Below are 18,210 nucleotides of genomic sequence, written 5' to 3'. Positions count from 1 at the left end.
CCTACCAGCTCTCTCCCTATGATTACGGCCCAAAACATGACTCCGCCACCTCCGCCGTCTCAGCCTTGTTAGGACATGGTGGCTATTCACCAACCATCCATTACTCCATCCATCTGGACCATCTAGGGTTGCACGGAACTCATACGTAAACAAAACTGTTTGAAAATTAGTCTTCATGTATTCCTGAGCCCACTGCAACAGTTTCTGCTTGTGAGCAGTGTTGACTTAAGTTCCTGGCTGATGAACTCACGTTTCTAAGCATAGCCTACTAAACACATAAGTTGAATTTGAATGTTGTGATAAGATCAGCTGTTTCCCACCTTGTCTGAACCTTTCCCACCTTGTCTACGATTCTGAGTTTTCTTTACCAACCTCTCTCTGTGTCTCTTCCTCGCTCGCAAGTGAAGAAAGCTCGACTCCCATTTTTTATATAAGAAGCGCCGCTATCGGTGAACCATATCATTACAATAAGGATCCTGTTACGTGGTAACCATGTGAAACGAACATTTTAATGACATTTAAAAATTGATCCGCGGGCCGCACTGAGTGAGGAGGAGGGCCGCCTGCGAGCCGCCAGTTGCCCATCCCTGATCCACACCAAACTGGTGCACAGTCATGTTGGAACAGGAAAGGGCCATCCCCAAACTGTTCCCACAAAGTTGGGAGCATGGAATTGTCCAAAATCTCTTGGTATTCAGAGTTCCTTACACTGGAACTAAGGGGTCAAGCCCAGCTCCTGAAAAACAACCCCACACCATAATCCCCCCTCGACCAAACTTTACACTTGGCACAATGCAGTCAGACATGTACGACAGTTTGGTGTGGATGAAATGAACTGACCTCGAGTCCTGACCTCAACCCTATAGAACACCTTTGGCCAATTGTGTTAAAGCAACACCAAAGAGTTTTTTATACCTTAAAATAATGTTTTCAAAATCGTTTCAGTGGTTCATCAACTCGTAACAGGGTGAACGGCAATTCTGCATTCGCTTCGCGGCCCTCTATTGGCTATAACCGCACTATGTAAGTTTGCCAGATCGGGTAGCGGATCTGTAGTTCGATGGAATGAGACATAAGAAACTACAAATTTGACTTGCGCCTGATGTCGCAATACATCGATACTTTATAAGTCATGCAAAATATTCTACCTTGTCTGTGGACATCGTTATTTGCAAAGCCTGTGCTGGATAAACAAATAGCATGCGTGCGACAGAGGGAAAGTTATTTGGTGTTGCTTTAACACTTTGCTATCCAAAGGCAAGGCAAGTTCATTTATATGGCTCATTTCGTACACAGAGAAAAAATAAAATTGTTTTAATGAGTAACCTACATTCAAGCCAACATTCAGAGCTTCTACCTCTTGAAGAAAACAATGTATCATCTTCCAGTTTCTTCAGTGTATTTCTTAATGAAATATACACTTGTGGGCCACTGGTTAGCACTCTGGACTTGTAACCGGAGGGTAGCCGGTTTGAGCCCTGACCAGTGGGCCGCGGCTGAAGTGCCCTTGAGCAAGGCACCTAACCCCTCACTGCTCCCCGAGCGCCGCCGTTGTAGCAGGCAGCTCACTGCGCCGGGATTAGTGTGTGCTTCACCTCACTGTGTGTTCACTGTGTGCTGTTTGTGTTTCACTAATTCACCGATTGGGTTAAATGCAGAGACCAAATTTCCCTCACGGGATCAAAAAAGTATATATACTTAGATACTTATACACTTGTGCAAAGTTTTGAAATTGATCACTTGAGAACAAAAATATATATTTTTTTCAGATTTCTGAAGATTTATTTGAACTTATTGATGAACTTTCAAATAAATCAATTGGGCACCAATGAAGGGTAGGACAGTCATTTCAATGAGAGATTCTAAACTTTTATGAACCAACCTAGTGTCTAGCTATAGTTTAGTTAATTCACCCTACACCCTCAACAACAAAATTAGATCTGACTGAAATGTTTGTATGATAGTGATGAAACGGTAGACCCAAATCTGAGACCATGCTGTTGAATCCAAGATCTTTGTGTTAAGTATAATTTCATATCAACTCATCTTATTTCTCACTGTTGATATTTCCTAACAGAGATCAGACTACATCAATGCAAGCTTTATGGATGGATACAAACAGAAGAATGCTTATATTGGCACGCAAGGTGTGACCATTTCCTTTTTTTTAACTAGCTGGAAATTCATTCAAAATGTAATTTATTTGTGTGTCTTCTTTGTTGTAAGTCTTTAAGCTTGACTTCCCCTCCATAAAATATAAAGCACATGACCATACACTTTTTATGACTAAAGAAGACACGAGGGAATTCTGAAGCAGGAGTCATTTTATTGCCTTTTACAGTGTTATACAATAGCAATAGCAACATCAGCAATACAGTTTCTTTTGTTTTAGGTCCCCTTGAGAGAACATATGGGGATTTCTGGAGGATGGTGTGGGAACAAAATGTTCTTGTCATTGTTATGACTACAAGGTAAGTACAAAAAACTATAAAGCAAAAATCTGAGTTAAATATCTATGAGATGATACAGGGGCCCCAACCATGTTTTTTTTAACCAAGATGTTCTTTTACAGGTGTCATTCTGACACAATCTACCAGTCCATGAAGGTTGTAGCAATAAGTAACCTCCAGATGTAATAAAATGTAGGTCTTTTATTAAGGCACACACATCTTTACAGGTGAAATAGGGGGTGTTGAGTGCCTGTCACTTTAAGGTTAGGGAACCCTTGCAATTTTAACACCGTTAAAATGATGCTGATATATGTGTGAATCATGCCATTCATAATGTTTTCTGCGTAGTTAGTTAAATTAAAGGTTCGTACTTCTCCTTTTGAGTCTTGGAAAACGTTTCCATTTACATCGGGATTTTGCAAACATTTAATGTCAGAGTCAATAAAATGAATAGATCACGCACAAGTAATCTAGTTGAAATTGACAAGCAACTAAGCATGCCGGTCAGTCTGAGACATGCCGATTTTATGCCAGTCAAATGCATTCGCGCACCACAATTGTAACAACACCCAGCTGAGTTTGCGAAGTTTGAAGAAGCTAGCAACCAGGCCAACACTCAGGGCTGGATGTAGGGCTACAAAGAAACCGCTAATAGGCTACTGAGTTTTTCTATGCAGCATGGATGTACTGTGGAGTGGGTAAGACTGTTTTTAGTGGCAGGCTAACATATACTGATGACTTGCGCTAGCTTAGCACCTGCGAACTCTGCAACTAGAAGGACTGGAGGATATGTGTTGAACGGTCTCCACTGATAAATATCACACTTGCTAACTTGGAAATGAGGTCCTATGTCCAAAATCCTGAACCACCCCTTTAAAACCAGAATTTGCTAATATAAATATACCATCGGAAAGGTCATCAGTTTCAACACATTTTCATATGTCCATGATGTCAATTCAGAATTGAATTCACTTGGGTCATGGGATTGGAAATTGTCAGCAGTCACCAAGAGATGGAGACCATGAGATCTACCTTTTACTAAGGGAGTCTTGATGTATCTTCAGCCTTAGGCTAATACATGTGCAATGGCATGAACGAAGATCTGTCTCTGTCTGATGTAAAACACGTACACACACACACACATAACACACTGGTCTACAGCTGGCAACAGCTCTCTGATTACAAATCACAATGGCATTTGATCAGTGGGAATGGTGGGAATGCCACACACACGGTTTGATATGGTTTGAAATGGACCTGGTCTTACATTGCAGCTGGTAAATCAGTCTGCTAAATAACTTATTGACTTTCATTTGAATTTAGTAAGCTGAATTTGGAACTTTGCACATCTCATTTTTTTTTCCAGTGAGCTAGAGGCTATAAGTGGTTCACACTCTTAAAAAAGTGACTAGACAAAGTCTTGCAAAAGGAGCAACTTGTTTTAATATGGAGCAAGAGCAGACGTTTCAGCCATCTGGCTATTCTCAAGGCTCGCAGTGAATCAACCACAGACATGCAATTAACAAGTACCCAGTGGGAAATACAATTGTTTTTTTTTTTTTTAAGTATAGGCATTTGTTTTTTTTTTTTTTTTTTAAAGGAAAATGAATGGGCATGCTTACAGTAAACATGAGTAGTTTATGTCTTCATTCATCCCTTTGGGGAAAAAAGCTTTTAAGTTAAAAAATCCAAAATGATTTTCTGTAGCAGTTTTATTTTTTTTATCTAAGTCCCTGCCTCTCTTTTTAGGTAAAACTCTCTATGCCCAGGAATTTCAGATCAGAAATGGAGTGCTTGGCAGATTGAAAATGTCAGGAAACAGACAAAGTTTCATCACATCTGATTGCACTCAAATGTTCCAAAGTTCTTGTTCGTAAAGCCCTGATCGTATTGCCTACATACAACCATGGGCAAGGGCAAATTAAAATATAAACCACATGAGTAGATTTGCATGTGATCAACTGCTTGATTTTGTATGTTTTATGTGTGTAAGACTGAAGCTTAAAGTAGTGTGAGCATGACGTGCAGCTTTTGCAGGGAAAGTGCGTGGCAGTATCAGCATGGACCAGCCTACAGGATCTCTAAGATTTGAGCTTCTAAAAAAGACACAGAGAGGCAAATCTTGAAAGAGCCCATTCAGTTGATCATGACTTTTAATTATGTGCCAATGAGAATTAACAATTGGTTGGATGTGTACCAGATAGGGCTGTCACTTTACGTTCGAAAATTGATTGCACAATCGATCGGACCAACCAACACAAGTTTCGAAAACTGAAATAGGGAATCGATTTTAACCAAATATGTACACTATTAATTTTAAACGAATTAAACAAATGAAAAAGATAGATGTAACAAAACTCAGGAACAAGCAGAAAACCGGAAACAGCTTTTTCAATCGGCTGCTGTGCTGCTGGTGTTTTGCCAAAAAATTGAGGACAACGCGATCAACCTGTGCGACATGAGAGATAATGAAAGTGATAGGCCCTAATAACTTGAGGAGTTTGATATGGAAGCACCGGGGTTTGGGTATATCAGACTATGGAGAAGGACAAAGCGGTATGCAAACTGTGCAGTCGTGGAGTTCTAACGAGGCTTAAATTTGTATAACATTTCTAATTGGAAACGCAGCCACGCTTGAAGCCTGCAGTAATGTTTTTCACTGATGTTATGGCAGTCCACTCTGCTTATTGTTTTTCGAGAATGTTGCACTCCTGTTTGTCATTGTGCCGCTAAACTTCACGCCATTGTCGCCTTCAAGCACCCCTTTACGCTCGGTCCTAATGCCTGTTAGTTGTTCGTGGATTGTCCTATATTTGGTGTTGAAAATTGAAACGTCTTTAGACATGAAAAATCGATTTTACAATCGATTAAATTAACAATTATGTCTCAAGAATCGAACAGGATTTTTTCACAAAAGTGACAGCCCTAGTACCAGAGGCACGTACTTTGTTTAGTGCTGTATCAAGCCAACTGTTGGGATATCCTCTAGAGCTAAAATCTCTATGTAGAATTTTTCTCTGTGTCTTTCCTGTTCAAAGAAGATACAATGTGTCCATCAGTAAGGGAAATGCCTGTAGGTGTCTAAAACGTTCACACTAGTGGAACTTGCTGAATAGGTGTACTTAATGGATGGTCTTGGGCAATTCATATACAAGACAAACAATTCAAATTCAGATAGTGAACCATGGAAAATCACGAAACAATCATCAATGTATATCTTGAACAATATCATCTGCTATAAAAAAGTATTTTTATTGAACACATACTGTCTTCCAAAAAAACAAGATATAAATTGGCATAGTCAATGGTTATAGTAGCACCCATAGCTGATGCCACTGATCTGAAGGTTTTTTAGGGCTAGGGTTTTTATGGTTATGGTTCAGTCCACATCAACGGGACGGACCATCCTAGCCAACCTAGACCGTGCCTAGGTTGGTTAAGAGTATTTCGATGTTTATTGTGGTAATATGGTGGCAACATGGGGTGTAAGCTAAGGTAAGCTAACTGGCTCATTTGTTTTGTGTTTGTGACGAACTGTGCCTAGGTTGATGGTGGTTGGCTAGTGTTTTTATGGTTATGGTTGAGTCCACATCAATGGGACGGACCAACCTCGCCAACCTAGACCATGTCTAGGCTGGTTAAGAGTATGTAGGATATTTTAATGTGGTAATATGGTGGCAGCATGGAGGGGAGTGTCTCCAGGACGCTGGTTTCACTGTTAAGCCTTCATGAGGTGTTGTGGGCCTAACTTAACGAAACATCGGTGAATGAGGGTGCCCATTTGATAACCCCAATGGCATGTCGCATACTATATACTGCTGTTGGATGGGCCATTTGTCTTGTGTTTGTGACCATTGGTTGGCAGATTTGTGGTTAGCGTGCTTTTTTTTTTAAGTTAATTTGAGTAGGGGCTTCTGAATGTGTTTTAACCTTGGATTTTGGCACAAGGGATTATAACATCTAATCCTGTGTATTAATGTAATAAGACTATTGTTTCCTGCGACAATTGGGCAACCTGGTGGATTGGATAGATTTTTGTGGACCTGAAGATTGAGCTTGCTGGAGGAATGACTATTTCCTTTTGAAATTTGCTAGTAGGATCAGAAGGCAAAGCTCTATAATAGGCTAGATCTTGTAATTGTAATAGAGCAGTGTTTCTCAAAGTGTGGTCCGTGGACCACTGGTGTTCCGCAAGCTATCTCAAGTGGTCCGCGAGCAAACGTGGTAATTGCTATAGTTGCAATATTGAACCAACTTGTATGTAAATCCAAAAAGTTCTGCAACACTGCATATGTAAGCTACGCCAGTTTAAATCATACGAATCCTCTGACACAATAAGCAAGGTGCAAAAAGAATAAGCAAGGTGGTTCAGTGAGTAGGCCTATTGTGTAATATACTGTTGAAGTAGGTCTACTTTTTTTGTTTTTTTTAGCTAGGTGGAACGTGATTTTTTTATTTTTTATTGGTTAAGTGGTCCTTGGTCTGAAAAAGTTTGAGAAACACTGTAATAGAGCCTCTTGATCATACAGGGTTTTTGGCATAATTACTAAAGCCACCTCCATTATCAGCTGGCTTCACAACAATGTTTTGCCAAAATGCAACCTAGGGTCTTTTTGTGAATGTACCCGAGTCAGACTTTTGTTTAAAAGCATAATTAGGACGGAAGCGTTATTTTTAAAACTCTAAGAAGGCTCTACACAACATGAAACTTTGTAAAGCATCACCAGGGTCTCTACACATGAACTCGAGCATTGAGAACATTGTTTGTGTACAAAGAGTTTACTAAAAAGAAAGGTTTTGGCAAGATGGCGGCGAGCGGAAAAAACAACTGCTAAAGTGAGTTGTTTTGTAAACTCTGTGCTCAATATATTGCTGAATGAACACTAAAACTCATGATGTTGTATCGGCTGAAACTTCAGTTTATTGATTATTATGATTATGATGGTATTCACATGCCCAAAATGCTGGCATAGTGCCACCGTCTGGCAACAAAAATATTAGCTATTTCACTGGTCTTACCTATACCTAATTTTATACTATGGGGGGGGAGAATCATGCATTGAAATCAATGGTTCCCATGGGTGAAAACTCATGAAATTTGGCACCCATATCATCCCTCACAGTCTACTCTGGGACTGAGATTTAGACCCAGGTGTGACCCAGGGACTCCATAGCGGCCTCTTATGTCATTGAGTCTTGTGGTCAGCAAATAGTTTTACCCTCACACACAAAAGTTGGTAGAGATATGGACCTTCCTAAGACGAATGAATATAAGTGGACTGTATCACTGGGTACAAATGTCATATGGAGAGGGGAGAGCTGTCCTGAAGATCGATACACATACAGAATATGTTCTGTAATTGGTAAAAATTTCTAACATATTGATTTTCAGTATGTTAAAATATGTTGTTAATGCTGAAATGGTTGTCTAAACCATTAAACATGGTATGAATATTTTTGTGGTATTAAATCAGCTCGTTTGAATATTTTATATCTTGGCCTTATCTTACTAAATTTTGGAATGTGTCTGAAATATACAGGACGGATGAAGGTGGTAGAAGAAAGTGTGGTCAGTACTGGCCTTTGGAAGAAGGTGGGCAGGAGGTGTATGGCCACTTTGCAGTAATCAACCAGAGAGTGGATAAGCATTCCCACTATAATAAAACCACTCTAGAGCTGCACAACACTGAGGTAAGGTCAAGACCCTTTACATAAGCTAATAAGGGACTGTAGTTGCGGTATATACAGCTTTACTGCCCTTACATTACATTTTTTTATTTTCAACACAGATATACGTGCTCCATGGGCATCAGTCCATGATGTAGGCACCTTGCTCTGTTTTGAGCTCAGGAAACAAAAAAATGTAATTCAGCTAGGGCTGGGCATTATGACCATTATTTTTCCTGTACCTGAAATCAAAATAATACATGACTTGAAAATAATTTCCCTATTAAAATTGTAGGCTACACAGTTCCCTAGTAACAAAGAGTGTATGTGTCTTATAGGTCATTAGTATTAGTATTTAAAACCAGCAGGCCTACCAAGAAAGGTCAGTGGGTGGCAATATGACTACAATATGGTGCCAACGCGTGTATTGATTATTTTTTTACTGAATTTTTAATAGGCTGCAAGAGCCTACTTTGTAAGTGTATATTGATATTTTATCTACAACTGTACATGTAAACAACAGGGAGCAGGACACATCAGGATTACATTCAAAAGTGAACTGTTAGGGTTCAATCTTTAATCTTGCTTCAATCTTAAATGACCCATTTTGCATTGCAACAAAAGTAAAAGTCGTCTTCAAAGTTTGATGGGCTTTTCTTGGCTCATGCTGCTCACATCGAACTCTGTTCGATAACTTTTGTGTGGCTTGGTCTGAAGATCATATTTACTAAGTTTTGTGAAAAGACTATGTGAGGCGTGAAACTTTTTAAAGGTTTTTGAAAAAATCCAAATTGGTGGAAAATCTATCATGGCGCAAATTGACGTTGAACTCGGTTTGGTGAAAGGATTCCAACGATACCTCATTTTTGAAGATCGGGAATACGAGTCAAAGGTTACGTGTGTGAAGGCACATCCAACTTTGACCTGTTGGTGGAGTTACAGCGCTCGAGGTGCCAACATAAAACTTGGTGAAATTAATCATGGAGCTGTCCCCAATCAGTGTACCAAATTTCACAACTTTTTACCAGACGGTGTTATGGGCTGTCATAGACTTCCATGGCGGAATAATACATATCAGCAGCTATAGGCCAAACGGGTACCTATCCGGCAGCTACAGCCAAACGTTATTCAGTGCGTATTTTTGAGGAGCCTATGAGAAGACGTGCATATTGTGGTTGTTTATCCATCATATGACAAATAAAGAAAATTGTATCGTTGTTTCGTTGTTGTTTGTCCCGAACAAACATAGCCTAAACATGATTAAAGACAATAAATTACAGCGGCATAAAGACCTTGTCTCGTTACACTATGGGTCTCCAACACGTTGCTCTCAACCTATAGCCGCCCCCTTTGGAGCTCGCCAGAGGCTGAAGCACTAGGCTACTACATTTAAACACAATTATTGCCGCGAGGCATTCCAGCCTACGAATTTAATAAAAAGTAAACCATGCATAATTTAAAAAAAAAAAAACTCAATTTAGGCTACTTCACTATGCAATAAGGTTTCCATTAAAGCACAGCGCACGTTCAATGAACGAAGGAAATTGCCTTGTCTCGCAATAAACAGCTGGAAATTCCAACACTTTTTCAACTACACGAAACGGTGATCATCAAATACCCTCTAGATCTACGAAGGCTAGGCTAGGATTTACTAGCCTAGCCTCCACCATTTATTTGTATGGAGGGCGGGATTTAGTCACTCTCTCCAGTTATATATAATACCTCCATGGTCTATTACATGGATAACTTTTGTGTGGCTTGATCTGAAGATCATATGTACTAAGTTTTGTGAAAATCGGACAAACTATGTGAGGCGTGAAACTTGGTCCAAGGATTCCAACAATACCTCATTTTTGAAAATCGGGCCAACGGGTCAAAAGTTACGTGTGTGAACGCCCGAGGTGCCGACATGAAACTTGGTGAAATTAATCATGGCACTAACCCTAATCAGTGTGTCAAATTTCACAACTTTTTACCAGACGGTTCTATGGGCTGCCGTTGACTTCAGTGACGGACGCGTAATAATAAGAAAAGGTACAAACACAATGGGGCTTCTCTGCTTGGCCCCCAATTATGTCTGGGGTAGGCGATAGGTGAGGTAGCCTAACCTAACACCCGGGAGTGTGTGCGCATGCTCGAGAGAGAGAGGGAGAGACGAGATGAGTGTGTGTGATGAGTCTTTGGTGTATTGCTTACGTGCAATTTTACATGAATTAGTTTACTACTTAAAATGTAGACTACTTAACATCATATCGACTCACGGCATTAGGCTACAGCCGCTGCAAATACCATACGTTCTAACTAGCTAATCCATTAAATCAGCTAACATCAGTGTTTACGTTGCCTTGTGTTGGCGGCTACGCTTGGTGAGCTGGTGTTAACAACTGAATGCTTTCGGCTTAGACGTTGAATCGTCGTTGACGTGCTGTTATGGTACGCTAGTTCTGCTGGAGGCCAATCAAATCACGGGTCATGTGATGTACGACCTTATATTATAATCCATGGAGCCGCTGAACAGGTGTTTGGTCTTGTTTGCCCGGGTGCAACTGAAAGTCTAAGTATATAAAAGTATACAGTAAGTATATATACTCTTTTGATCCCGTGAGAGAAATTTGGTCTCTGCATTTATCCCAAAATTAGTGAAACACACACAGCACACGGTGAACTTCTCCGCCCATATTTTCCCTACTGGTCAGGGATCGAACCGGCAACCATTCAGTTACAAGCCCAAAGCCCTAACCAGTAGGCCACGGCTGTTCCCAAAACAGCTGTTTTCAAGTCAGACATGTACGTAGTGTTGCTGTTACACTGAGCCCAGAACTTGATGCCAAACTTTTCTGGTTTGGCAGGCATGCACATCCATAGCTCTGTTCTGCCTTTAAATCCCTTCATGGCTTTATCAATGGAGAGGTCACGACCATGCTAGTAATACATCCCGAAATGCTGACGTACCATCTCCACAACAGATGCTACTTTTGCTATCGGGTGATAATTAGGATCAGTCCATGTCAGTCGTTCTACAGCATTATTACAGTGTAGATATTGGGATAGCTTTATACCTGTTGACAGTCATGACACGCTGAAAACCGCTGACATTTGCCAGTCTCTTTAAATCGTTCGTGTTTCTTTTCCTAGTTCGGAAAACATCAGAAAAACCCCGCAAAAATGCATTCCTTAATCATGTTGGTTAGCCTGATATTGCTGGGTTTCGGCTCTACCAATCTGAGCATCTCTTACAAAACCCGGAACCTGTTCTAATGGTCGTCAAAAGATGTCTTTATTGATAGAATGGAGTGGTCAAAACTCATCATTAAGGATTAACTAGTTCAATGTGACACAACAGACAAACTTAAGCACAATTTATGTTTCATAGGTAAGATTTATTTAGAGCCTACACCACCTATACAAATGGACTAGGCTAGTACATTGTAAGCATACATTTATATTTGCTTGCATGGTGTTTCTATGTAGCTCTGCAACTTCAGGTCACCACCAAAATGGTAGCCAGTTGGAAAAACAGCGTCTTGTCAACTAATGGTAACTCCAGACAAGTGCACTATGCATTAATTTACGCTGAAGGTGTGCCGTCATTAACAATGTCACAAAAGAGTGACACTTTTTTAATGTTTCTATTCATTATCAGCTTTTGTTGAAACATGAACTAAGGTGGTCAGTGATTGAGCAGTGCCTTATCAGTGAACATCTTTCTTTTAGCCAAAATTGTGAAAAGACAAGGGATGTATTCTGAATTTGCTAGACCGAAATGTTCTTTGTATGTGAACTTTGGAACATAAGATGTAACAGTACATTATAAATTGCCATCTCTGGGCTGTTTTGAAACTTTTTTGATAATTGCTTGTGTTTTGTCCAGAACTGTGAGCAGCGACAAGTGGTGCATTTCCAGTATCTAAGTTGGCCAGACTATGGTGTGCCAACCTCTGCTGTAACACTCATCGACTTCCTAGCTGCAGTCAAGAGGCACCAGAAGAATGCTGTAATTACCATGGGTACACAATGGAGTGGACATCATCTTGGGCCTCCCGTAGTTGTCCACTGCAGTGCAGGAATTGGCAGAACAGGTTGGTTTTCGTATTTATTTTTAATGAAAATGGATTTGAGGGTAATATTTTAAAGGGGCCATATTATGCAAACCTCACTTTTCTGTGCTTTTGTACTTCCATTTGGGTCTCTGATGCGTCTACAAACACTTCAAGTGCGAAACAAAACCGTGCATTGAGTTTTTGTGGGTTAGTTGAGAGATGTTGATGTCAGAAACCATGCGCTTCTGTGAGCTAGTCAGATTTTCCCCCTATTGTTGTGTCATAGTAGGGGAAATTTGAATATTACTAACCCCAGAGCCATATAGAGCGCATAAGCGCACACACACACAAACACACACATAAAGACACATACACACACGCACACACACACAAACACACACATAAAGACACATACACACACGCATACACACACACACACACACACATAAACAAACACACACACATAAAGACACATGCACACACAGTAGACATGTAGGTATACATACGCAGGCATGCACATGGACACACATAGGCACGCACGGACAGACTCACACACATACACACACGCACACACAGGCATGCACACAAGCACACTGACACACACAAACACGCCAGCACATGCACACACACACCCATGCACACATAAACACACACACACACACACAAAACACTCACATGCAGGCACACACACACACACACACACACACACACACACACACACACACACACACCATTATCCCCACACACCCACTCACAAGCGAACACACACACACACACATGCAGGCAAGCAGACAGACAGACACACACATACACCATTTTGTGGTATGTATTCATGCCAACAATGTTAATAAAATGATCAAATGCATTGAGTGACACTCATCTCAAACTCATAATTCTCTTATTTTCACCGGAACTAATTTGGCTAGTAGAAATTCTGATTGGCTAGTACTGTAACTTTAGAAAGTTACCAGCCACATTGACTGGTGATCAAAATGTTAATTTAGAACCCTGATCAAGGCCAGATTATCTCTATGAATGATGTCAATGAAGAGTACAAGAGAATTATGTTGGAAAATAATGCCAGCACTTTATCAGATAACTATAAGAAACACCTAACTGCCCTGGTTACTGAGAAAATACCATATGCAGTCTCTCTGTCTCTCCTTGTCCGTGTCAAACAGACACACACACACCAACACAAAGATGTCATTAGGTAAATAGCATCTAAAGACCAAGTTCTGCCAGTAGAAATTGACTAATGACCCATTAAGTGCCAATGCCAAATATAAGTTGTGAAAAGCAAAAACCTCACTTCAAGCTGAACGCAAAACTTGACAGCCCTGATTTAGTCAAATTTTAATTTTATGTCCTCAAAAGCAAAAGTAGCCTATTTATTCTTCCTGTTTAATCAAGATATCCAGATCCATGATTTATGCTCATCTACTGTCATTTACTAAACACAAAGCTGGCAATCATTAACATTTTTCCCCATGCAGTGTGTGACACTCGCTGAGGAAAACTTCCCAAAAGAAAAGCTTGTCTGCATAATCTATTAAATTAAGAGGCGTGACTCCCCAGCATTCCCGTCACCTAGTGTAGAAAAGATAGTTCGGGATGGGTGTGAACACTAAGGGTCATCCGATTAGAATGAAAAAAGAATGAAGGTCCAGACAGCCAGTTTCTTCTTATTCTTGTATTAAACTGTTGGCAGCACAAGGCACTTACATTGCATAATTATTGTGTGTGGTTCTGTAAGTTAAGCACACAGAAAATCGTATCCATTAACATACTATGTAATGTTTCCAATACATATTAAATTATACAGTGTACAAGCGCCCTCTTGAGGCCAAAAAAAGACAGCATATCACCGTGCCTAAGAAACGTGATTCACACGTGTAATCAAGCTGACCATCATACAACGGTATATCTGTTAGCCTACACTTATAACCATAACAATAAGACCTTTGTAGTAGCAATAATAGCATGGTACTGCCTCAATACAAGAAAGACATACAGTAGCCCTGTATAATAGCGAAAATAATGTTCAAACGAACTTAGCAAACTTACATTATACTTTGCATTAGCAAAGGGAGCTAAGCTGATTTACAAACGGTTTAATGCAGCTTCATTATCAAAGTAAATCAACATCATCATTACAAGCATGAAACAAAGATACAATTATGAATGCAAAGGGTTACTTACTGAATAATGGACGCACACAAACTAGAAGACAACCTCCTAAGCTGCTACTCCATCCCCATACTCTCGGTGCTTAGACTGAAAAGAACGTAACTACGTGACACAAGTCACATGACCCATTTTAATACCATATAAGGTCTGGAAACAGAACTCCACTATGTGGCCTTTTTAACAATGCCGCCCCCAAATTTACCTGGTAAATTTGGAGGACATAACACTCTAATCAGACCTGTAGGGAATAAAGGTTAGTGGGCTGAAGACTAGGCAGGTACCTCCGGATGAAATGTGACCAGAAATGGTCCGCCAGGACTTGGCTGTGGCGCCAACGTTTCCGTGTCAGCATTTCAGAGGCAGGGTAGACTACTTGGGGTAGGGATGAGTCCAGCCGCCCCATCAAAAGGCTGTTTTGGGTAACTGGGTCCACATCTGCGACGTCAGCTGATACATAGCCAAGTGGTTTCGAGTTCAGTATACCTTCTATTTCTGTAAGGACTGTCCTTAACACTTCCTCTGTGACGGACTGACCACCAAGTGTTGTATGGAGGGCTGCTTTCAGAGATCTAATCTCTCGCTCCCAGGTGCCTCTGAAATGAGGGGCTCCAGGCGGATTAAACAGGAACTTGATTTGCTGCTTAGCAAGCAAGGACTGCAAGTTGGGTTGTAGGGTGGTAAACGCCTCCGTCAACTCTCTCTGGCCACTCTTGAAGTTTGTCCCCTGGTCAGACCACAACTCATAAGGAGTCCCTCTCCGTGAGACAAACCGGCGGAGCGACATCAAAAACGAGTCATGCTATTCAGCAGGTCTAGGTAGACTCCTCTTGTAGTCAAACATTTAAATATTATGCCCCATCTCTTCTCACTACGATGACCCACACGGATGGTATATGGGCCGAAGCAGTCAACACCAGTAGAGTAGAAGGCTGGTTTGAACAAACGGAGGCGGGATGGGGGCAAATCAGCCATTCTTGGAACCTCTGGTTTTCCTCTCCACATCTGGCACTGTACACAGTGGTGCTGATGTCACTTTATGGCCTCTCGACCTCTCAATACCCAATATTTCCGCCTCAGCTCTGCAAAAACTCTTTCTGCCCCAGGGTGGTGTAACTCCTCATCATAGTGCTTTATAAGAAGAGTAGTCAGGGGGTGTTTGGGGTCTAGTACTACGGGGTGTACCACTTCGTGATCCAGTGCCTCTCCCCTGCGCAGGCGACCACCAACCCTCAGGAGCCTGTCAGTATCCAGTTCAGGTGACAAGGTGAGGAGTCTGCTTGTAGATGGCACTGGTTTCCCTGCAGAAAGAGCTTTGATCTCCTCAGCGAAAGTGACTGACTGAGCATCTTTGAAGAGGCTGATTTCCGCACCTTTATAGGTCTCCGCTGGAGGATCTCCTAGCTGTGAGGCCGCCCCATGAAGGTCCTGTGCTCTGGCCTCGACAAGGTCATGGAAAGTCTGGAATTGTGTGATGTCAGGCACACTGCTATCCACCACCATGTGCGCATAGAACACCTGCTTCCTCTCCTCCTCATCACTAATGTTAGATGCGATCTGGGGAGATACAGGCCAGGTGTCAGGATGCTGCAACAAAAAGGCTGGGCCTTGACTCCAGCGTGATGGCTCTGACAGCTGCAGGAGGGTTTTACCACGGGTAAGATCATCAGCTGGATTAGAGTCTGTGGGAACATAGTGCCACATCTGGAGGTCTGTAAGCTCCTGGATTTCAGCAATCCGTGTGCCGACAAAAACTTTATATCGACAAGATGTAATCCAGGTCAGTACAGTGACTGAATCGGTCCACATGTAAACCTGGCGTATGTCCAATGTGAGCTCTCTTCTGAGCGTTCTTGCAAGATGAGCTCCTGTGAGAGCTGCACAAAGCTCAAGTCTGGCCCTGCCAACAGACACTCGTTAAGGTTGCAACCTTGGTACTGGAAGGAGCAGTTAAAAACTACCCGATGTTTCCCGTTACCCAGCAAACTAGATGATGTGGTATGTACCATGACTCAGGGGACTGGTCCACCATGTCGGCTGGCAGTCTGGTGACATAGCCAGACTCCTCCAGTTTGCGGATCTCTTCATTATACACCTTAGCCAGCTCTGGATTCTTATTCAGGCGCTTTTCAGTCCCTCGTAACTGTGGCAGGACCGCTTGAGGGGGAGCCTTTAACTGTATTTTGGTTAATTTCCTCAGCAGCGGTGTTGCATATCTGAGGATACCATCGACATCCACTCTGATTGTCCTGGACTGCAGCAGCTCTACCGCCTCTTGATCACTTCTGGAACGGGTCTTTCTCACTCTTATAAGGCAATATGTCAAGTTGCCACAGCTTCTCGATGTGCTCACGCAGCTCTATAGAGGGCGACGTCATAGCTGTGAACAAGCACTGCTGTGGAGACAAGCGGTGTTGGAGCAGTTTCGTGGGTCCTTGGAGTGTCCAGCCCAGCCTGGTCTTAATGGCAGCTGGTCCCCCTGGTGGTCCCAACCGTACTGGCTCTAATGGTGTGATCAAGTGGGGGTAGTCTGATCCTATCAACAGCAGTGGCTGAACATTGTCGAGGGGCTGGAGTGGGAGGTCTCGAAGGTGATGGTACTTATCGCAGAGCTTGGCTACTGGATGGCTGTGACTGGCAAGCCCTAGCCGTTCAGCAGTAAAGGCACCCGTTATCTTGAACTTCCTCTGCGGCTGTGAGGCGTGTGAAAGCGTGAAGGTGATATTCGCTCCTGTTATGACCTGTGCATCATTCTTCACTGAGTCTGGAGACTTTGCAGTGAGTTCAGTGTGTGCATTGGTGGACTGCGGCGTGCTTGGAGGGGATTGGGCTCCCATTAAAACTGTGGTGGTATGTACCGCCGACTTACGAACCTTCTTATCGTTCCCCTTTCTGGCTGCTTCCCCACTGTCTGCACGGCCTGTCTTGAACTCTGTACCTTGAACGTCCAGTTCGAATTTTAGCCAGTCAGCAAAGTCCAACAATGTAGGCACAGGTCGCCTCTTTGGGTGGATATGCCTCTTGAAATTGCTGCGCAAATCGTGTGGTAGTTTAGATAGGAGCCTGGCAACATGAGCGCCACAATGGAGTTCAATTGCTCCCTCATCACCCATCTGAGCCAGCATTCCCACCAGGGCACGTACTCTCAGTTCAAATCTGTGGAATGATGTGAGATCTCCAGTGCGGATATCTGGCCCATCCATTACCTCAGCTATCCTCCTGAGTGACAACTTATGGGGCTGACCATAGTGCTCTATCAGTGAGCGCATAGTGTCACTATAAGGGTGGTCTGAGTTGCAGTATGAATCAGCTATTAGCAAAGCATCCTCAAATTTCAAGTGGTCCACCAGAACCTGATATTTAAAACGCTCTGTGGCATCTTCTGGTAGTAGATTCTCTAGGGCCAGCTTCAGTCTTGTAAATAGACGGGGATCATCGCTGGTAAACTGTGGTATGGATGGCTTAGGGCCTCTGTATATTTTTTCTGTCTTGGGTGGAGAAGGGGAGCGAGAATGGCTACTAATGCTGGAGGGTGGAGAACGTGGCTGTTGTGGTGAGTAATGTGTCCTGCTGTGCTGTACAGGCCTATATGAACGTTCATCATGAGCGCCAGACCTGTCTTGCCGCTGGCGTGGTGGAGGTGGATGTGGAGCATGTAAGTTAAGGTGTTCCACACCCTCTGTGAGATAATCAAACACACATGGTTCTGCTGTCTGATTGACTGGAGCGGGTGGTGGTGGACCTTGGTACCACATGGCACGGGCAGGATGCTGATACCTTGGTGGCTGCGTGTGATGGACATTGAGCGGGCTATAGACTGGCGAGGGTGGCCTGGGGGCAGATGCATTATGCCTCACTGGCAGGGC

The 18,210-nt window shown here is 42.4% G+C and overlaps 1 protein-coding gene across 1 annotated transcript in view; it reads left to right on the top strand.

Annotated features, from left to right (window-relative positions):
- The window catches only part of ptpn9a (protein tyrosine phosphatase non-receptor type 9a), a 70,857-nt gene that overhangs the window by 40,665 nt on the left and 11,982 nt on the right, over positions 1-18,210 (top strand). The window contains exons 9-12 of the mRNA XM_048256485.1: positions 2,078-2,147; positions 2,393-2,471; positions 7,991-8,141; positions 11,989-12,196. Coding sequence (XP_048112442.1) covers positions 2,078-2,147; positions 2,393-2,471; positions 7,991-8,141; positions 11,989-12,196 — 508 coding nt within the window. The remainder of the gene's footprint in view (positions 1-2,077; positions 2,148-2,392; positions 2,472-7,990; positions 8,142-11,988; positions 12,197-18,210) is intronic.

The sequence above is a fragment of the Alosa alosa genome, chromosome 11 (assembly GCF_017589495.1).
Source record: "Alosa alosa isolate M-15738 ecotype Scorff River chromosome 11, AALO_Geno_1.1, whole genome shotgun sequence".
NCBI classification, from domain to species: Eukaryota; Metazoa; Chordata; class Actinopteri; order Clupeiformes; family Clupeidae; genus Alosa; species Alosa alosa.
Note: the sequence above shows the minus strand (reverse complement) of the source record. Positions and strands in the feature narration are given on the sequence as shown.